The sequence below is a fragment of the Chenopodium album genome, chromosome 9 (genome assembly GCF_948465745.1).
Source record: "Chenopodium album chromosome 9, dcCheAlbu1.1, whole genome shotgun sequence".
Classification (NCBI taxonomy): domain Eukaryota; kingdom Viridiplantae; phylum Streptophyta; class Magnoliopsida; order Caryophyllales; family Amaranthaceae; genus Chenopodium; species Chenopodium album.
The window spans coordinates 70,981,476-71,003,001 of record NC_137842.1 but is presented as its reverse complement, the minus strand read 5'-3'; the positions used below and the strand labels follow the sequence as shown (position 1 = coordinate 71,003,001).

General features: G+C 38.0%; 2 protein-coding genes and 2 pseudogenes across 4 annotated transcripts; 2 read left to right on the top strand and 2 right to left on the bottom strand.

The window, feature by feature from the left end:
• Positions 1-78: 78 nt before the first annotated feature.
• Positions 79-6,457, bottom strand: LOC145560441 (expansin-like A2). Its single transcript, XM_081621695.1, has 5 exons — positions 6,346-6,457; positions 1,250-1,359; positions 962-1,146; positions 434-566; positions 79-324 (listed from the first exon to the last, which is right to left on the bottom strand). Exons 1-5 carry the CDS (start codon positions 6,455-6,457, stop codon positions 79-81), a joined length of 786 nt encoding a protein of 261 aa, XP_081477821.1.
• Positions 6,458-7,510: 1,053 nt separating this feature from the next.
• On the bottom strand, positions 7,511-14,261 carry LOC145559131 (alanine--tRNA ligase, chloroplastic/mitochondrial-like). 3 transcript variants are annotated; one of them, XM_081620550.1, is made up of 13 exons: positions 14,102-14,261; positions 13,324-13,449; positions 13,022-13,230; positions 12,384-12,562; positions 11,909-11,987; positions 11,362-11,496; positions 11,093-11,242; positions 10,793-10,903; positions 9,747-10,664; positions 9,227-9,499; positions 8,808-9,017; positions 8,112-8,269; positions 7,511-8,007 (listed from the first exon to the last, which is right to left on the bottom strand). In XM_081620550.1, exons 1-13 carry the CDS (start codon positions 14,172-14,174, stop codon positions 7,671-7,673), a joined length of 2,958 nt encoding a protein of 985 aa, XP_081476676.1. In that variant the 5' UTR covers positions 14,175-14,261; the 3' UTR covers positions 7,511-7,670. The 3 variants fall into 3 exon arrangements, with proteins under 3 accessions (XP_081476676.1, XP_081476678.1, XP_081476677.1); XM_081620552.1 differs by lacking the exon at positions 14,102-14,261 and having other exon boundaries at positions 13,314-13,450; XM_081620551.1 differs by lacking the exon at positions 14,102-14,261 and having other exon boundaries at positions 13,022-13,237.
• Positions 14,262-19,486: 5,225 nt separating this feature from the next.
• Positions 19,487-19,861, top strand: LOC145558119 (auxin-responsive protein SAUR68 pseudogene; annotated as a pseudogene).
• A 1,186-nt stretch (positions 19,862-21,047) lies between these two features.
• On the top strand, positions 21,048-21,458 carry LOC145558118 (auxin-responsive protein SAUR66 pseudogene; annotated as a pseudogene).
• Positions 21,459-21,526: the final 68 nt, after the last annotated feature.

Sequence of the window (21,526 nt, the reverse complement as noted above, 5' to 3'; positions counted from 1 at the left end):
GATTTTTTGTTACAATTTTGATAATTGGTAACGCTAATAAGTACATACAAATCTTCCAACATGCAAACAATACTCAATTCATTTCCAGGTTTTACAAGGAACACAACCGTCTGAAGCAATATCACTGATTTGCACACTAGAGTTGTATACCACACCAGGCTTCCAGTTTGCAGGGAGGACACCTTCGTTGGTATAGAAGTATCGGGAATCGAAGCCGGAGTTGATGATGAACCTGAACACCAGTTTCCCACTTGGAGCATTGTCAGTGTCCCATACCGCCCCATAGTTTTGGCTCAGGTAAACCCAGTTACTTAGATTATCAACCTATACACAAAGTATAGCAAAAAACAGTACAAAATTAGTTATAATATGATGAGACTACATTTTTTGCAATTCAAGATTTTATCCGAATATGTAACGCTTAATTTCTTACCGAGGCTACATCACCACCTAAGATAGATGTCTGACCACCTTGGTAGAGGACTTTGATTGCCAAATAGTTAGGAAATTTGCTGAACTCTTCCACTCGAATCGCCAAGTTTTGACCTTTGTAAACACAGGGTACCCTGTTGCATATTGATCACAATATGTTAGCAAGTCTTAAGCAACTAGAGGCATAATGTGTTATAATACGGTCTTTTTTTTGCCTCATCCTAGTTGACTTATTTGACACGCATATTAAGGGTCTGTTTTCATTGACTGAACTCAGCTGAACTGAAGTGAAATTATTAGAGCTGAAATGAAATGAATATTTTATAAGAGAAGGAAATTAGGAGCTGAACTGAACTGAAAATAATCGTATGAGAACATGCCCTAAGTCAACTAAAATTAAAGATAATGTTAATAATGTAATTTGAACTAAATCTCGACAAATGAAGTAAAACATGAATGCAGATAAATAAATTAGTAGGTGATCATTGGAGGGAAAAAACTTCAAGCAATCTGAAGTAACGATTATGACCTCTTATATTCAACATCTGCAATTCCAACATGTAAGAGTTGTCTGTCCTTGCCAGGCAAAGCCATAGCCCTAAAAGCTCTGCTACTTAGCACGAATTGTGTAGATTTGGTCTTATCAGTATGAACATCAGTAACAACTATCTTTGTGCCTTTTGTACTGCAAATCGCGCTGTTGTTGCACCTTATCTGCTCAACACAACACCTCAGTCAGTCTAGTGAGTGCTTGTAGCATCAATGATCAATTGAAATTAAATCATTATCGCCTCGAAAACAAGCTAATAAGGGGTACCTGAAAGCAAGCACCACAGCCTTCACCTTTCTTGTAAATAGAAGGAAGTGCAGCAGCAACATGTCCACCATGAAAGTCTAGTGCATAAGGACCATACCCACAAGCTCCACCTGCATTATTACTTCAACAAATTAAAGGCTAACCACTTCATTTTTTTTTACTAATTATCCTTTGGTTTGTTGTTAATAAAGCCAAAAATAATTAAATGATGTATATTTTCTGTAGAATAGTGTAATTCTCCTTAGTGGAGGCTTTCTCATTAATTGAATATATATAGGATTTACAACATAATCATGAGATAACCTAAATTACACAAAGATATATTTTACAGAATATTAACAAGATAATATAAACATATTATCTAACACACCCCCGCAGTCGAAGCGGGAGGAGGTCGAATGCTGAGACTGTCTCTGAAATCTAGGAATGGTTGGCGAGGTAACCCCTTTGTGAAAATATCCGCATACTGATATGACGACGGAACATGTAAGACCTTGATCTCACCAAGAGCGACTTTATCGCGTACAAAATGAATATCCATCTCAATGTGTTTGGTACGTTGGTGTTGTACCGGGTTAGAAGATAAGTAAACAACGGAGATATTATCACAATAGACCAAGGATGCCCGTCGAATAGGGCAATGTAACTCAAGAAGTAGGTTTCGGAGCCAACATAATTCAGAAACAACATTAGCGACACCTCTATATTCTGCTTCGGCACTTGATTTGGACAATGTAGCTTGTCGTTTTGCTGACCAAGAGACCAGATTGTCACCTAAATAAACACAATACCCTGAAGTGGAGCGTCGAGTGTCCGGGCATCCTGCCCAATCGGCATCTGTGTACGAAGTAAGTCTCGTAGGTGCAGAACGGTACAAATGTAGACCATGATCATAAGTGCCTTTAACATATCTAATAATACGCTTAAGAGCGTTAAAATGAGGTTCCCTGGGAGCATGCATAAACAGACAGATCTGCTGGACAGCATAAGCAATGTCAGGTCTGGTAAAAGTAAGGTACTGTAGAGCACCTGCAAGGCTCCTGTAAAGAGAGGGATCCTTCATTAGCTCACCATCATGAGCACTAAGTTTCGACTTAGTGTCGACTGGAGTGACAACCGGCTTGCAACTGTCCATTTTCGCCCTGTGAATAATTTCCTCAGCATACTTACTCTGACAGAGGATCATGGAGTCCTTTGTTCTAGTTACAGAAACCCCCAAAAAATAACTCAACTTCCCCAGATCAGTCATGGAGAATTCGGACTTAAGAAGAGCAATAATATCACATTTGAGTTGTTCGGAGGAAGCTGTAAGAACGATGTCATCAACATAGAGTAAGAGATATGCAACATTAGCACCATGTCGCAAAATAAAGAGGGAATTATCACTTTTGCTGCAAACAAAACCAATCTGCAAAAGATAGTTAGCAAATCTTTGGTACCAAGCCCGAGGAGCTTGTTTGAGACCATAGAGAGATTTGTTAAGCCGGCAAACATGTGTGGGAGCCTCGGGATTTACAAATCCCGGTGGTTGATGCATATAAACGGTCTCGTTTAAGTCACCATGAAGAAACGCATTTTTGACATCTAATTGATGAATAGGCCAGTCCCTACCCAAAGCAATACTCAAAACAGTACGAATAGTTGCCGGTTTTACCACAGGACTAAAAGTCTCATCACAATCCACACCAACCTGTTGAGACTTGCCATTCACAACAAGTCTTGCTTTGTGTCTCTCCAAATCACCATTTTCCCTGTATTTGTGTTTAAATAACCACATACAACGAATAATATTGACCCCTTCCGGTCTTGGAACAAGGTCCCAAGTACGCTGTTTAGTAAGAGCATTAAATTCCTCATTCATGGCGGCATTCCAATTATGGTCAAGCATAGCTAATTTCGGATTTTTAGGAAGTGGGGAAATAGAAGGAACCGTAATATGAGCTTGATATTTGGGGTTCGGCTTAAAAATACCGTCTTTAGCACGTGTGGTCATAGTATGGGAAGGCCGAGAGATAGGCCGAGATTGAGGAGAGTTAACCGGGGTGGGGCTCGGTAGTGTACCGAATTGAATTGAAGGTGAAACAGGAGAGTGAGGTGGGCTAGGAGGTGATATTTGTGGGCTAGGCAGGGGGGTCCGCAGGTGGCTTGCGGTTGGAGAAGGAATTCCGCGGCCCACCTGCGGAGTGGACTGTAAGTCCGTGGGATTTGGGGAATTAGTGGGTTTTGTAGGATTTTGTTGTGGGCCAAGTGTGTTAGTGGGATTTGTGGGATTTATGTGTTGGAAAGGTTGGCAGTGAGTTTGCAATAGCAAATTGTTACTGTCACACGAATCAAAAAACTCATAATCATTTTCTTTAAATTGCTGAAGGTTTGAGAAGGGGAATTGATCTTCAAAAAATGTCACATGACGAGAAATAATTATTTTGTTTAACGATAAATCATAGCACAAATAACCCCGATGATTAGAAGGGAATCCCAAGAAAACACATGGTGTGGACCTAGGTGCAAGCTTATTAGGAGCGGTGGCACTAAGGTTTGGGTAGCAAAGACAACCAAAAATACGAAGATGATCGTATGTGGGCACTCGACGAAATAAGATTTCGGTTGGTGTTTTATTTTGTATGGTTGTGGAGGGAAGAATGTTAAGGATATATGCTACCATATTCACCGAATAAACCCAAAAAGAAGGTGGAAGGGAGGCATGAAAGAGAATGGTTCGAGACATATTGTTAATTGTGCGTATAATTCTTTCGGCTTTGCCATTTTGGGAAGAAGTGTTTGGGCAAGAGAAGCGAAAGATCATGCCATTGTTAGCACAAAAAGTACGAAAAGGAGAATTATCAAATTCACGGCCATTGTCACTTTGAAAAGTTTTAATGTCCTTTTCGAATTGGGTTTTAATATATGCTCGAAAATTGACAAGAATATTATAGACTTGTGATTTATATTTCAACGGAAACACCCAAATAAAATGTGAGAAATCATCAAGCAAAATTAAATAGTATTTGTGACCCAATTTGCTAGGAATAGAAGATGTCCATAAATCCATATGAATAATGTCAAATGGTGAAAAAGTAACGGAAGTAGAGGACTTAAAGGGAAGTCGTACATGTTTACCCAAAGGACAAGAATAGCAAAATTGAGAATTATTTCTCTTATTACAACGAATTAAATTGTTTTTCCTAAGAAAATCAAAAACTGGTTCGCCGGGGTGTCCAAGTCTATGATGCCAAGTTGAAGGAGAAATAGCAGCTAGAGAGAGTTGACTAATGTCATTTGATGCGGAAGAGTTGGAAAAAGGATAGAGGTCCCCCACACTATTGCACCTCGCTAGAGTTGTCCCCGAATGAAGGTCCTTCACAGAAAAACCGAGAGGGTCAAACTCAACAGACACAGAATTATCACAGGCAAATTTCCTAACAGAAATTAAATTCTTGATAATATTAGGAACATGTAAGACATTTTTGAGGTGAAAAGGAGGATTAGGTGAGGGAGTGGTAGTAGTGCCATAGCCATGAATTGGAATACGTTTGCCATCACCAACTAAAATAAATTGAGGAGTGCTCAAATTAAACAATTTAGAGAGATTACCCGAGTCACGAGTCATATGAGAAGTTGCACCCGTGTCCATGTACCATCCATTGTCCGGAGCTTGGAGACTCATTGAACTGTAGGCTTGACCCAAATCTGTCGGTGACATGAGGGGACCATAGCCGGAGTGGGTCGGGGCTGCATAGTAGGCCTGCTGCTGTTGTTGGGCTGGACGTGCTCCCAAAATTGAGGGAGTGGGCTGACTGGACCCACGGTACTGCTGGGCTGGCCCAGTTGGATATGGGCAGGGTGGTGAAGCCCACTGCCCATACCCAGGCTGCTGCTGCCAGGTGGGCTGGGCCCCCCACTGCGGTGCAGGCTGTTGGAATTGGACCGTAGAATTAGGCCCAGAATGCTGCTGGGTCGTGGATTGCTGCTGCTTGGTGTTATTTTGCTTTCCACGGCCCTTGCCCTTGAAGTTGTTCCCTTTGCTTTTCCCAGAAGAACCACGGCCTCGACCCCCGCCGCGAGATGAATCCGACGACTGCTGGGATGGTGATTGGGTGTTGACTGTAGATGAGGATTGAGCAACAAGAGCGTGTTGCCCATTTTCCCGTTGTTTATTCTTTCGGGTTTCTTCCAACAAGAACATTGATCGAGCTTTGTTAAAACTCGGTGTTGGCTCGGATTGGGAAACAATAGCGGCTACGGTGTCATATTCACCCTCGGTGAGTCCCGCGATTAGTTGCATCACCATCTTGCGATCCGAAACCGGGCAATCAACGTTGGATAATTGATCGGCAAGGAGTTTGATTTCTTTGCAATATTCGGCCATGTTTGCAAAATTTTCAAGCTTGATGGTGGAGAACTGCTCTTCCAAGTAAACGGCCCTAGTATGCTTGTTGTCATGAAATACTTCCTCAAGACGGGTCCATAACGCAAGAGCCGTGGCACCCGGTTTCATGATTGTGTTAACAAGGTCCTTGGAGATGGTGCTATAGATCCATTGCTTCACAATTGCATCAAGTCTCTTCCATGTGTCATCATCAACGTCCGTGGGACGAGAAACCTTCGCATCAATGTGATCAGTCACGTTAAAGGCACAAGCTTGAATTTGAAAAAGTTCAACCCATGTAGCATATTGTGCATCATCATGATCAAGGGTCACGTTGATAAGTTGTTTGATGTTATGTCCTACAAAAGCAGGATGGAAGGGGGTTTGCTTGGAAGGAGGGGGAGGAGGAGGTGGGGTGATGTTGTCTTCACCGGCCATTGAAGGAGGTGGTGTGCGGCTGAGAGGTGGACGGCTATGGAGGCTTTCTCATTAATTGAATATATATAGGATTTACAACATAATCATGAGATAACCTAAATTACACAAAGATATATTTTACAGAATATTAACAAGATAATATAAACATATTATCTAACATTTTCAAAATACAAAGACTACCAGGGTATGAGTATGTGTGGATGAATAATTATTTCAAAAAGTCAAAACGAGACAACTAAAAAAAGACTAACAGAGTAAGCATTAGGATTTAAGATAATGAAGAGAAAATTACCTGAAAGACCCTTAGAGCTAGCAAAGAAAGCAGCTTTTGAGAAGACACATTGTTTACAAGTAGCAGAAGCAGATGAAAAGAAGAGGAAGAAGAAACAGAGTAAAACACCCATTTTCATATACACAGATTTGTTAGTGAGATATTGTAATTAGGGTGGTGATGATGCTTGTTATATAGTGCACATTCTTTAGCTGGACAAATACAAACAAAATACGCAAAGCGCGGGAAAATTAATCACCAACTTAATTGCTTAAAGCATGATTACATGATTAAGTAGTATAAGTAAGTGATTTAAGCATGGTAACATGCAAGTGATTTAAAACTAACTAGCCTTTTGGCCCGTGCAATGCACGGCTTGTTCATAGAAAATTGCATTGAGAGATGAGTGAGGAAATACCGATAAATAATTATGAGTGTAATATGTAACTGATAACATAAATAAAGAGATAAAAAATTTGGGACTTTAATTTAAAATGAGACTTAATAGAAAGAAGATGGAGGGACTAAAATCAAAGAGAGAAAATAAAAAGGTTGAATTAAAGAGGGGAGATGAAGATAAAGTGTTTAATGAAAGAGTTAAGAACAATAAAAAATTTAAAACGACATGTGGCATATTGAGTTGAAGAAGATGATAGGGAAGTGTAATAGAATGATGACATATGTCTTTTTTGGTTTTTTTTTTAAATACTAAGTATAGATTAGTATTTAAAACAATGGGCCTTTGATTGCATTGCCTAAGTTCATACCATTAATGGGTATGCATGATGCATGTGGGCAATGTGTGTAATCTGTAATGTCTAAAGTATATTTATGTGTTAGTTTTCTTGGTCTATACTCCTTTCTTCCGTAGAGTCCGTACCCTATTTTTGCGATAGTATGGTACATGGGTACATCTACTGTGAATTAATATTTGGCACATGATCCACATTAGATTGACTGGAACACGATTACGATCATTTCAAATTGAATCTATTATTAATTTGTTACTTGAAAGGATTCTTCTTCATTAATTACCATTGATCACCGACGCTTGGGCGGAATAGCTACACGTGAGTACTTGACAGTCTCAAATTAGTCTACCTTAGTAAGAACTATGAACTATAGTATCGGGTACTCCCTATACTGGTATCCTAAACAGATAAAGAAAAGGTCCAAGATCTCAAAATCCACATAAAAATGAAGTTCTATTTCTCACTTTTGAAAGATTATTTTTGCTATACATATTTGCAATCAATATACTAGCACTCATATGTATGATTTGTATCCCTTTCTTTTTTTTTTTTTTTTAAAGCCAAAAAATATAAACAATGGAGTAGCTTTCTGCCTCAGCTTGCTTTCTCTGAGAGAACAGAAATAATTTCATCCCGTGCTTTATCGAGAGCAGCTGATAAATTCTCAGGCTTCCTTCCGCCAGCTTGTGCGAAATTAGGTCTTCCACCACCACCTCCACCGCATAACTTGGCAATAGGTCCAATGAATTTCCCAGCTTGAATCCCCAAATTAACAACTCCTGGTGTAAATGCAGCAATTAAACTGACCTTTCCTGCACCAGGAGAAGATCCCAAGATCACAGCTGCAGGATCTTCCATATGTTCTATCAAAAACTCAGCCGCACTCTTGAGTGAATCAGCATCTGTGTCATCCATAGACTCGACAATTACCCTGTATTTAGCATGAGGAGAAACATGAAGTTGTGATCAAAATAATCCTGATGAAGTTTTATGAATTAATTCTGGTAAACTGGAACTATGTGATGTACTCTGTACCTGACAATCTGGGAGTCCCCTACAGTAAAGGCTTTATCAAGGATGGCTGATGCTTTATATACAGCAGCTTTTGCACGAGCAGCTGAGACTTCGTTTCTTGTCTGTCGCAACTCTTCTAACAGGGCTTCTACCCTTGGTGTAACTTCTTCGGCTTTGACCTTCATTAACCAAATGCTAACAATTTGAGTAAATATTCAGAAATAACAGGATCAACTTTTATATTTATTTCTTTTTGCCCCCAGACTTTTGGGGGTGCAGTGAGGTAAAGGAACTCCACCACCAAAGTGTCTCTGTTGGGGTTTGATTCCTTTATTACAAGGTCATTAGGAACAAACCCGACACTAGACCAAACCTTGCTTGGCTGAGGAATCATTTACAGAAGAGTTGGATTAGACCATGCCATAGACAACATTCATACAAGAGTAGCCAACTAGCCATAAGTCCATAACGGCACATGTTTATGATAATACTGGTTCATGTAATAGGAGTAATGTGAGTGCAACTGATATCTACAGACCCACAATTTGGCCTTTCCAAGTCAAAAGGAAAAAAATTCCTTATATTAAGGAAACACATAGTCACATACTTCAGAAAATTTCTGGACTTGAAAATTGAGCAAATTTTCCAAGTCGAAGCAATAAAGAAGCAAATGAACTATGGATTTTAAAATTTTGCAGTAAAGATCAGTAAACGTACTTTGAGGGTAGAACATAAATTCTTCATATAGTTGTCCCTGGTTAAGATGTATTCAATGAAGGCATCGCCAGCAACAGCTTCAATACGTCGAATGCCAGATGCAACTGCCTGTTCTGAGATTATTTTGAAGCCACGTATTTCAGACGTGTTGCTCACATGAGTGCCACCACAGAGTTCCAAGGATACACCAGGGACTTCTACAACACGTACCTAGGCACAAAATAGTTCAAGAAAAATGCATAAGCCATTTCCTTTTTCTTTTGCATATTGAGATTTCTACACCTCAAACATACAATTGGGAGAAACAGAGGAAATATCAAAACTTCACTTTCACGAATATACACAAATATTTACTTCTGAAAGTTTTGCATAATACCTAGCCAAACAAACTTTGATTACAAGGGGGAATAGAATCTGACCTGTTCTCCATATTTTTCTCCAAACATTGCAATAGCCCCAGCACTTTTTGCATCATCTAGTGCCATCACTTTAGTTTGAAGCAGTGTAGCATCCCCAATCCATTCATTAATGAGCCCTTCAATTTCAAGAATTTCATTGTCTGTAATTGGTCGATGGAAGTTGAAGTCAAACCTTAGACGGTCGAAGGCCACCAAAGAACCAGCTTGTGATGTCTCCTGCCCAACGACTTTCTTGAGAGCAGATTGTAGCAAATGAGTAGCAGTATGATGAACCTGGACAAATCGTAAACCCTTACTAAGATTAAAAACTTTACATCAACGGGTTAAGCAAGGTAAAACAAAATGGTTAAGCAAGTTTTAAGACACAATTTTACTATGGTAAAATTCAGTTATCAGCACATAATCCTCACCCTTCATCCTCCATTACTCACTCTCCTATCACCACATTTCCTGCTCTGGGCCCTCTAAACAATGTCTTTCTATGTAAATATAATAACATTACTCGGACTGAAATACATACCTCAGCCCTCTGCCTGAGTTTGGGATCAACTGCAGCCTCCACTAATTGCCCAACCTCTAAAGCACCCTCTGTTATAATTCCCTTATGAACAAATATGCTACCAGAAATTTTCTGGACATCTTTCACCTGCACAATACCATTTGGTTGACTATCAGCACTGCTGACATAGAGAAACCCGTGGTCTCCTATTTGGCCACCTGATTCAGCATAAAACGGAGTTCTATCCAACAAGACTTCTACTTCATTTCCTTCATTAATCTGCTCTACAGGCCTTCCATTTACCAGCAAGCCTTCCACCTTTGCCCTTGCAGAAAGGGTCTCATACCCCAGAAATTCTGTCTCTGGAATGGTTTCTGCTAGATCTGCATCATTTCCAACTGCAAGTCTAACTGTATTATGAGCAGACTGGGATTGCTGCCTTTGGTTTTCCATTTCAACATCAAATTCGTTCATCTCTACTTGGATACCAAGCTCTTGTGCAACTTCTACAGTTATCTCCACAGGAAATCCATAAGTATCATACAAAAGAAATGCATCTTTCCCAGATAAACAAGGTGTACATCCATTTGTACTGCCATTTGATAATGCTTCTTTTAATTTCTGGTCAAGTAACTTTTCTCCTCTCTCCAATGTCTGCACAAACCGTAGTTCTTCCCTTTTTAACTCCTCAAGAATACGAGGAGCCTGGCCCCTCACATCTGGGTCTATTTCATAGCTTAGGTCTATAACTTTCTGCGCTATAACTGGCAAGAATGCTCCTTCAAGGTTTCCTTTACCATCACCCTTTATGCCAAGCAATCTTCCTGTACGAACAGTTCTCCTAATAAGACGACGTACTACATAACCTCTTCCAATATTCGATGGTACAACACCGTCTGATATAAGATATACGACAGCACGCATATGATCTCCAATTATCTGAAAAATGAGCAAGCTTTCAGATGAAAAACAAGTTTTAAAGGACAAGGATCACTGTTTTTTATTTTATTTTTTTATTTTTTTTATTTTTTTTTTTCCCTCTGCAAACACATACAGCCACCACTTACTTTAAGTTTTGTCTTCGTGGATTCATCAGCAACAGAATAGGAAACATTCGCCAATTCTGAAGCCTTCTCTATTATTGGATAAATCAAGTCTGTTTCATAATTATTGGGAACCTGCAGGGAACAGATGACTCAAAACCATGCAAGGTAATAACCACCCTAAAAATAGGCATATGGTAGTGTATGTCTACTACATGCTTTAAAAGCAGATTAGCAAACATATTTCATTTTCTATAGAAAAGGAGGCTGCTAACCACCAAATCTACTTCATTCATAGGAGAGAAGTCATTGATCTGCCTTTACCTTCTGAAGTATACAAGCCAACCTTTCTAGACCAAGACCAGTATCTATATTTTTTTGTTTCAGTGGCTCAAGCGATCCATCTTCTGTCCTGTTGTACTGCATGAAAACCAAGTTGTAAAATTCAAGGAATCTTGTATCATCTCCTAGATCCTGCATAGAACAGCATAGTCAACAGACAATATCTGTCATGAATGTGGTTTATCTTCATCAACAAAAAGTGACGAAAAGAGCATGAATTAGAGCAAAGAAACAAGTAAAGATATACATACAACATCCAGACAACCTCTTTCAGGATGGAAATCATAATAAATTTCAGAACACGGACCACAGGGACCAGTCACTCCACTGGACCAAAAGTTATCTTCTTCACCCATCCTCTTTATGCGCTCTACAGGAACACCAACCTGAGCAATGGCAAGTTCATCAAGTCTTTATATCCAAGGATTTTAAATGGTCATTAAATTGTTTAAGATACACTTGAAAAGTTGAACCAAACTTCTATCAGTGGTCAGATGAGCAAGTGTGTCCAATTCATCTCTATCCAGATGGATGCTACTACTGATTTTGAAGTGAAAATATAAAAGTGAATTGGGTCTAGAAGAGTGAAGATACATAGAAATGGATCTTTAGTGAAGAATCAGCTGCAACACAGTTAAAATTTATAAATATAAATTATAATATAAAAGATTACAGCTACATGTTATGTTAACAAACATATGAACTATGAAGTAGGCAAGATAGAGAAGTAAAGAGTGCGGAAGACAATTGTTAAAATTGAAAATATAAAAACAGAAGTTAATTTTCGGACCAGCTTACCTCATCATGCCATAATGCAAAAGCTTCATCATCATCTTTATAAACACTAATCCATAATCTGTCTGCTGGCAAACCAAATCTGTTACAAGACACTTTAATAGTATCAAATCCTCGATTTTAGTTTTCCAGGTTCCATGAAAAGGTTGAGTATCATTAATAAGATTATAAGAACAAAAAATTGAATAGATCTTATTAAACTTTGAAGCTATTTATAAACAAGTTGGTACTCTACACCAGTATCAGATGAATCTTAACTGTCACAGTTTTTGTTCTTACATGTTTTCACTTCCATATACTAGTAGATTCTTCACAAGAGAAATCACTTTGCCCTATTTCTCCTTTAATGTGTGCCACTTGTAAATTTAAGATGGAGGGAGAATATCACAAAAAAGATACTTCCCATAATAAAAAGCATTCGTATTCCTGGTTTGAGCGGTAAGCTTCATAAACATCAGATGTTGTTAGTTCAACTTACTCTTTGGTTGAAAGCTCCCATGCCCATGCAATTGCATCTTTTTTAAAATAGTCTCCAAAGCTGAAATTCCCACACATTATAAACATCGTATGATGGCGAGCTGTTCGACCAACGTTTTCCACATCATTAGTACGTATGCACTTTTGAGCAGTAGTAGCTCGAGGCACTCGTCTAGGAACCTAACCAGTGTAAGTCCATGATGATAACAAAAGATTTGAGAAACTTAATTATATATGTAAATATACAGCTATGAATATTTCATGGGTGTTTGAGAACAAGATTTCTATTTTTAGGAACATCTCAAAGCATCTTTACTATTAGTCTACACAATTGAAAGAGATACGATTGATACAAAGAAAACATTTCTTTTTAGGCTGAAAACCTTCCTCAATTTCATACCATACAAAATAAAAAAAGACATGCACAGATGCAATAATGCCCTTGATCTTCTCCACAAATCTTTAGAAGGGTACAACAAGTACAAGAACAGTCGTTAAGGTAGTGATGGAGGAAGTATAAATACCATCAAGTTAATATGATACAGCAATATATGAAGTGATGATAGCATAATAATTACATGCTAAACCTCATGGATCCTTTGAATTCAGAATGCAAGGTAATGATGCAAAATAGAATACCTGCCCCAAGAAAATGGGCTTGAACTGAAGCATTCCTGCAATTGTCAAGAGGACAGTAGGATCATCGGGCACAAGAGACGAACTTGGGAGCACCTTATGATCACGGGCGGCAAAAAATTCAAGAAATCTCCGTCTTATAGAATTCCCACTATTGGGGTCATCTACAGGCTTTTCCTCCACCACTTCTTCAGTCAAAGATTGTGCAGAAGCTGAAAACTGAATAATTAAGTTTAATGTACTCATTAATGGAAACTCAGGAACAGTTACATGCATTGGTGCCAGAAAAACATACAATCAAGAACCTGATACTCTTCTGGTGAGAATTCTAGCAGCTCGTGCACGTCTGACACTTGAATGTCTTTGAGTAAATCTACTAGAGTACGGTAAACCTAGCGTCTTTACAATCAAACTCGCATAATTTCTACAATCTATTATGAGAAAAAAATAATATTAGGAATAGCGCAAGCAAAAACACAAACAATACACAATACTATATGAACATTAAAGGTGAAAAAATTAAAAGCCAATAGCAAACAATGTTTTATGTGGAAAAACTAGAAATGCAATCACAATCACTGGGGTCTAGCCCTTCCCCTAGTCCATTGAAGCGCTGAACTAGCAGAACCACCAAACCGGAACCCGGCTCTAGCCTGGTTTCGGGCTGCTTAGTGAGTTAATTCCAAGTTGGTAGCCAGCAAAACACTTCCCTAAATCAAACATATTTTTGCCAACAACATTCTTAACCTCAAACTAATCGAATTCAATGTCTTTCCTTAATTCAATAAAAAGTTTGACACTTTATTCAAGAAATTGGGCTAACCTAGAATTTGTATCCCTAAAACGGTAGAAAAATTAAGCTTCGTACAATAAACCATAACATTAGCATACAATAAACCATAAAATTAGGCAAAATTCAGTCTTTGGGATGGAATTACTAATGCTTCTCTCTCAATTGCAAATATAAATCAGTAAATTGGCAATAATTTAAACTAAAATGAAAATTAATTTTGCAGAGCAAGAGAAATTAAAAATTCAGACATTATAGTCAAAGAAATTGAGAGAGAGAAAGAAAAAATTAACCATGGGAAATGAGAATAGTGGGTTTGATCCTGGAGACCAAGCTGGAAGTGGGTAGAAGCGCATGGTTCGCCATTGTTACCTCTCTCTCTACTTTCTCTCTCTAGTTTGAGAGCTGAACAATGCCCAAATTTTAACAGTTGGGTAGAGACAGTTGAGTGAGAGGGAGAAGATAAGCTCCCATACTCATGGAATATAATCCACTTGTTCACTAATTACACCTATAGCTATCAATTCGGGTAAACGGGTCGGGTAAGAGTGGGTCTGGTCGACTCAAGTCGGGTCAACTAAGATTAATTCCATAACCTATGCGGGTCGGGTTTGGGTTGGGTCATGTTTGAGTCGGGTCATATTTCTTATCGGGTTTGGGTCAGGTTACATTCGAGTCGAGTGAACAATAGGTCGGATTTAATTCGGGTTTTTAAAAAACGGGTTAGGGTAATTCCCGGGTTCGAGTCGAGTTCGGTTCGAGTCAATAATTTACGGGTTAGAATCAGGTTGGGTCATTCTCGAGTTTGAGTCGGGTTCAGTTCAAGTCAATAATTTGAGGATTATAATCAGGTCGGGTCATTTTCGGGTTCAAATCCGGTTCGGTTCAAGTCAATAATTTGCGGGTTATAATCAGGTTGGGTCATTTCCAAGTCGGGTCATTCTCGGATTCAAGTCGGGTTATGTTCAATTCAATAATTTGTAGGTTATAATCAGGTCAGGTCATTTCCAAGTCAGATCATATTCGGGTTCAACTAACTATAAATAGTTTATTATCATTTTTATCAAGCTAATTATTTCCTTTGACTATAATATACGAAGTATATGGCAATATACTAGGGAACTATAGTCTATAATTTAGGAAGATAATTATCTCCTTTGACCATACAACAAATATATACTATATTTAACTCTTAAATTTGAGGATGATGCTCCTTTCTTTTGCTGCCTGGACCGACTTGGTCTCCCAAGACAAAATGCTTTGATCAACAATAATAAGGCGGTCTAAATTGCATTTAAGGTGATTGAAATCGGGTTAGGAACAGTTTGGGTTGAATTTAGGTCGGGTCAATAACAAGTCGTGTTATTTTTTAGTCGGGTTAGTAACAAATCGGGTTGAATTTTTGGGTCGGGTAAAATTCAGGTCGGGTCAATAACAAGTCGGGTTGAATTTGGGTTAGGTCAATAACAAGTCGGGTTGATTTCAGGTCGGTTTGTATCAGGTTGGGTTAAATTCGGGTCGGGTTAGGAACTAGATAGGTTAAATTCAGGTCAGGTTCGTAACAAGTTGGGTTAAATTTGGTTTTTGACGGGTTAAAACGGGTTTGGATCAATTTCGATTCAAGTCGGGTGCGGTGCAAGTTAATTAAATTGGCCGTTTAAAAGCAATTGAACGGTTCCACACACCCAATTGGACTCCCGGAGTATATTAGGGACCATGGTAAACATTTCAGTAATTTTTATTTCTGAGCGAAAAAAAAGTCAAAAACTTCCAAAATTGAAGGCTATATCCACGCTTTTTGAGAAATTTTGGAGGTTTCGGGCCCGGTGTTGAAAAGTCTTGAAATTCTATGGGATACATCTCGGGGTCATATAATGCCGTTTGGAACCATATATGATCATTATTTGTTGTCATAAATGTTCGTGCTAGGCTTGAATTAATGAAATCGGTGCAAGTTGTAAACCGGTAATTTGGTCGTTTAAAGGCAAATTAGATGGTTCCACCTACCCAATTGGACTCCCGGAGGGTATTAGGGACCATGGTAAACATTTCGGCAATTTTTTTTTTCAGGGCGAAAAAAAATCAAAAAATTTCAAAATTGAAGGCTTATATCCATGCTTTTTAAGAAATTTTGGAGGTTTCGGGGCCCGGTGTTGAAAAGTATTAATATTTTAGGGGATACATCTCGGGGTCATATAATGCCGTTTGGAACCATAAATGATCATTATATGTTGACATAAATGTTCGTAGTAGGCTAGAGTTAATGAAATCCGTGCAATTTGTAAACCGGTAATTAAATTGGCCGTTTAAAGGCAAATTGAATGGTTCTACCAACCCAATTAGACTCCCAAAGGGTATTAGGGACCATGAAAATCATTTCGGCAATTTTTATTTCCGGGCGAAAAAAAGTAAAAAAATTCCAAAATTGAAGACTAATATCCACGCTTTTTGAGAAATTTTGGAGGTTTCGGGACTCGGTGTCGAAAAGTCTTGAAATTTTAGGGGATACATCTCGGGGTCATATAATGCTGTTTGGAACCATATATGATCATTATTTGTTGTCATAAATGTTCGTGGTAGGCTTGAATTATTGAAATCGGTGCAATTCGTAAACCGGTAAATTGGTTGTTTAAAGACAAATTGGATGGTTCCACCCAACCAATGGGACTCCCGGATGGTATTAGGGACCATGGTAAAAATTTCGGCAATTTTTATTTTCGGGCGAAAAAATTAAAAGTCAAAAATACCAAAATTGAAGACTAATATCCACGCTTTTTGAGAAATTTTGGAGGATTCGGGGCCTGGTGTTGAAAAGTCTTGAAAGTGTAGGGGATACATCTCGGGGTCATATAATGTTGTTTGGAACCATATATGATCATTATTTGTTGTTATAAATGTTCGTGGCAGGCTTGAGTTAATGAAATCTGTGCAAGTTATAAACCGGTAAATAGGCCGTCTAAAGACAAATCGGATGGTTCCACCCACCCAATTGGACTCCTGAGGGGTATTAGGGACCATGGTAAACATTTCGGCAATTATTATTTTCGGGCGAAAAAAGTCTAAAAATTACAATATTAAAGTCTAATATCTATGCTTTTTGAGAAATTTTATAGATTTCGGGGCCCGGTATCGAAAAGCCTTGAGATTCTAGGGAATACATCTCGGAGTCATATAATGTTCTTTGGAACCATATATGATCACTATTTGTTGTCATTAATGTTCATGGTAAGCTTGAGTTAATGAAATCGGTGCAAGTTGTAAACCGGTAAATTGGTCGTTTAAAGGCAAATTGGATGGTTCTACCCAGCCAATTGGACTCCCAAAGAGTATTAGGGACCATTGTAAACATTTCGGCAATTTTTATTTATGGGTGAAAACAAGTCAAAAAATTCCAAATTTGAAGGCTAAAATCCACGCTTTTTGAGAAATTTTGGATGTTTCGGGTAGAGCTGTCAATTCGGGTAAACTGGTTGGGTTTGGTTCGGGTCAATTCGAATTGATTCCATAACCTATGCACGTCGGGTTTGGGTTGGGTCATGCTTGATTCGTGTCACGTCGTGTTATACTTCTTATCGGGTTTGGGTTGGGTTTAGGTTGGGTTAATAACAGGTTTGGTTACATTCGGGTCGGGTGAACAATAGGTCGGGTTTAATTCGGGTTTTCACGGGTTAAAACATGTTAGGGTAATTCTCGGGTTCGAGTCGGGTTCGGTTCAATTCAATAATTTTCGGGTTAGAATTAGGTCGGGTCATTCTCGGGTTTGAGTCGGGTTCGGTTCAAGTCAATAATTTGCGGGTTATAATCAGGTCGGGTCATTTTCAAGTCGGGTTCATTTCAAGTCAATAACTTGCGGGTTATAATCAGGTTGGGTCATTTCCAAGTCGGGTCATTCTCGGAGTCAAGTCGGGTTATGTTCAAGTCAAGGTGGGGTCATTTCCAAGTCAAGTCATATTCTAGTTCAACTAACTATAAATTAATAATTATCATTTTTATCAAGCTAATTATTTCCTTTGACTATAATATATATGGCAATATACTAGGGAATTTAGTTTATAATTTAGGAAGATAATTATCTCATTTAACCATACAACAAATATGTACTATATTTAACTCTTAAATTTGAGGATGATGCTCCTTTCTTTTGCTGGCCTGAACCGACTTGGTCTCCCTAGACAAAATGCTTTGATCAACAATAAAAAGGTGGTCTAAATTGCATTTAAGGTGATTTGAAATCGGGTCGGGAACAATTTGGGTTGAATTTAAGTCGGCTCAATAACAAGTCGTGTTGATTTCAAGTCGGGTTAGTAACAGATCGGGTTGAATTTTTGGGTTGAGTTAGTAATAGGTCTGGTAAAATTCGGGTTGGGTTAATAACAAGTCGGGTTGAATTTGGGTTAGGTCAATAACAAGTCGGGTTGATTTCAGGTCGGGTTGAATTCAGGTCAAATTAGTAACAAGTCGGGTTAAATTCGGGTTTTGACGGATTAAAACGGGTTTGGGTCAATTTCGATTCAAGTCGAGTTTGGTTCAGGTCCATAATTTACGGGTTACATTCAGGTCGGGTCATCTCCAGAACAGTTCATATTCGGGTTCGGGTCTCACATACTAGGGTCAATTCGGGTCTAGGATTGGTTTCAGGTCGGGTTTGGGTCACCATTTTTTCGGGTTCAGATGGGTCGGTTAATAATCGGGTTTGAGTCGGTATTTCGGATCGGGTCAACTTTTGATAGCTCTAATTACAACTTACAAATATTTTTACAGTGTAATGCTATATGCAGCCCTTTAATATACTTCCTTTTTTTAGTGTTAATCTAGGAATTTATTAACAATTCACGAGTAAATCGGTTAATAAATGTTAAGCATATGCTAAGCAAACCTTCACATATCTAGCTGGAAAAAAAATGTTAAGCATATGTTAAGCAAACCTTCATTTTTTGGAGCTGGAATAATGTAGATCATGATTTATAAAAATTTGGCCACAAGATTATACTTTAATTTAATAAAAATACTACAAGTATAATAGAATTCCTAATAAAGGAAATATTCTCTAATCCTCAAGTAAATAAGCTTTATTAAAACGCTTCTGATTCTATGTATGAAATTTATCAAAAATGGTTCATTGATGAGTAGAAGTACTTGGATCAATTACAATTTGATAATACAAATTACAAATGTATGGATTATATAAGATCTCCTAATTAGTGGATGAAAAACAAGTAAGGCTGTAACATTATCAGAAGAAAATGCAGAATTCTACTGCAAGGGTTTGTTTTGTTTCACACAAATGACATGAACACAATGATACAGAAATAAAGGGCACATTTCCTTCTTCCAATTCTATCTATTCTTTTCTGATGAACCACATATTGTTCGTGCAGCCGTGCTATTGTAAAGACATAGGAGACATATAGGCCTAAACTTGCACGAAAAAAATGCTGTTTCATTGCATTATTGGTAGTTTTAGTTCGAAACATATGCTAAGCAAACCTTCACATATCTACATTATTCCACATGTTTTTGCTCCAAAAAATCAGCTTCTTAGAAGTCAAGTACAAAATGAGTGTCCTTTGGTCAATCACCTAAATAAGTGTAGTATATAACTTAAACTATTTCGCGTTGTTTTCTTGTGTTTTTAAGCATTTTAATTCCCTCTCTTTCTGCCTCAGTAAGCTAAAATCATGGTAATTAGTACCAAGAAATTGTTCAAGTTGACAAGAAAGTGGCAAAATAAGGCTGCACCTAAGGGAAGAGTTACATGGCCTAAAAGAGCAGTGGCTGAAAAAGGTCATTTTGTCGCGTATACTATTGATGGAAAACGGTTTATGATCCCCTTGTCATATCTGAAGAGCGAGGTGTTTAGAGAGCTATTTCGGATGGCAGAAGAAGAGTTTGGGGTGCCTAGTGATGGACCCATCACTCTACCTTGTGATTCAGTTTTCATGGAGTATGCAATGTTTATTGTTAGAAACCATGCATTTGTTGATCTTAAAGACGCGCTCCTTTCCTTAGCTGATTTCTGCTGCTCATCTTTGGGATTATATCAAGGATCTTAATCATCAAAATTTGTGAAAATGTAGCTGTCTGACAACTTTTTTTTTAACTTGTATGAATTATGTACTAGAAATCATTGTAAATTCAAGAAAAAGTTCATAGATAAATCAAATCGAAGTATATTTATTTCATTTCATGAGCATACAAATGGTAATTTACTACTGCAGTCATATTTCATATACAGTAGCATAACTTTTGAAGTTTTGATGATTCTGAAAACTAACAGAAAATGAAAAACTCCCTGTCTACCTCTAGTGGTTTCTAGAAACTAGTTTTCTAAAGAACAGAAAACTGAAAACTCGCAACAATAAAGAACACTCCCTTAAATTAGATAAACGAGTTATGTGTGATCCACCTATAAAACTGATGATAAATCAACAGATATCTTTCTACTGTATTAAACAATACAGAAAAATACTATATTTTATCAGGTACTTTGTGGTACGCCTCAAGTATATGGTACAGAAAATCCGTCCTGCAGTACAGACTTTCATTCCTTAGGATAACTGGATAAGTTAAGGCTATATATGATGGTGCCAGTTGTTTAGCCAATATTCACACAATTTTAACAACCTTATACCATATGGAACACGGCGAGTTTAGCTACATCTGTCAACAAAGATTTAATGATCCAAACACTACTCCATGTTAGCTTGTTTTTATGTTGGATAGTAGGCAAAAATTCTGGGTAGCTTGATAAGATACAAGACATTACACTTCAACAATCTATCTGATAAATTAGCTCAAATGATAAACTTCTTGCCTTCATACTACCAAGCACATACCAACTAATTAAATGCAGATGTTTAGTTTCCATTTGCATCAGAAAACAGCATAATTATGCAGATTAGATATTAGATAAAAGAAAAAGCAGAACCATTGGATTTATGATTCAATAATCTAATCGAGTGGCTTAGAAGAGGTTTATGTTTATTATCAAGAGACAAACGTGGGCTACATGTTTTGGGATCATCCAAAGAAACATAAACCTAATCGCGTGGCTTTGCTTCCAATTCATAAGAACAAGGCTGTCACCAATGAAGTGATCTGTCTTTAGCTTGGAGCTATAAAACTTGCTCATTTCCTCAACATTTTCCAACCAACTCAATTGCTAAATTCCTCATACTCATCAATTTCCTCATCTTCGAAAAAAATCTCTTCTTGAACTCTAAAAAGTTAAAACTCAAAATGATTAGTACAAAGAAGCTCCTCAAGATGGCAAAAAAGTGGCAAAAGATAGCAGCAGCCAGCAGGAAGAGGATCTCCTGGCCGAAACCACCAACTGATAAAGGCCACTTTGTCGTCTACACAACTGATGGAAGAAGATTTACCATTCCTTTAGCTTATCTCAAGAGCGAGCTTTTCATAGAGCTCCTTAGAATAGCCGAGGAAGAATATGGAGTTACAAGTTCAGGGCCAATTACACTGCCTTGCGATTCAAAATTCATGGAGTATGCGATCTCTATGATTCAAAGACGTGTAGCTGAGGATTTAGAGAAGGCATTGATCATGTCGTTAGCAAGCTGTAAATACTCGCCGATGTTACATGATCAACATCAAGAACAAACAAATTCAAATTTGTTGATTTGCAGTTTCTAGATTACAATTTTGTTTCCCCTTGTATAGAACATACCTTGATTATACAAACTTGGAAAATTAATGAAAGA

What these genes read in the sequence shown, in the direction of transcription:
- LOC145560441 (XM_081621695.1), bottom strand. Translation starts at nt 6,457, where the DNA reads ATGGGTGTTTTACTCTGTTTCTTCTTCCTCTTCTTTTCATCTGCTTCT. An exon ending in GCAGATGTTGAATATAAGAG is followed by an intron (nt 567 to 961) that starts GTCATAATCGTT and finishes AATATGCAACAG; the next exon opens with GGTACCCTGTGTTTACAAAG. An exon ending in TAGGTGGTGATGTAGCCTCG is followed by an intron (nt 325 to 433) that starts GTAAGAAATTAA and finishes CTTTGTGTATAG; the next exon opens with GTTGATAATCTAAGTAACTG.
- LOC145559131 (XM_081620550.1), bottom strand. Translation starts at nt 14,174, where the DNA reads ATGGCGAACCATGCGCTTCTACCCACTTCCAGCTTGGTCTCCAGGATC. An exon ending in CACTATTCTCATTTCCCATG is followed by an intron (nt 13,450 to 14,101) that starts GTTAATTTTTTC and finishes TTCTCATAATAG; the next exon opens with ATTGTAGAAATTATGCGAGT. An exon ending in TCTCACCAGAAGAGTATCAG is followed by an intron (nt 13,231 to 13,323) that starts GTTCTTGATTGT and finishes TTCAGTTTTCAG; the next exon opens with CTTCTGCACAATCTTTGACT.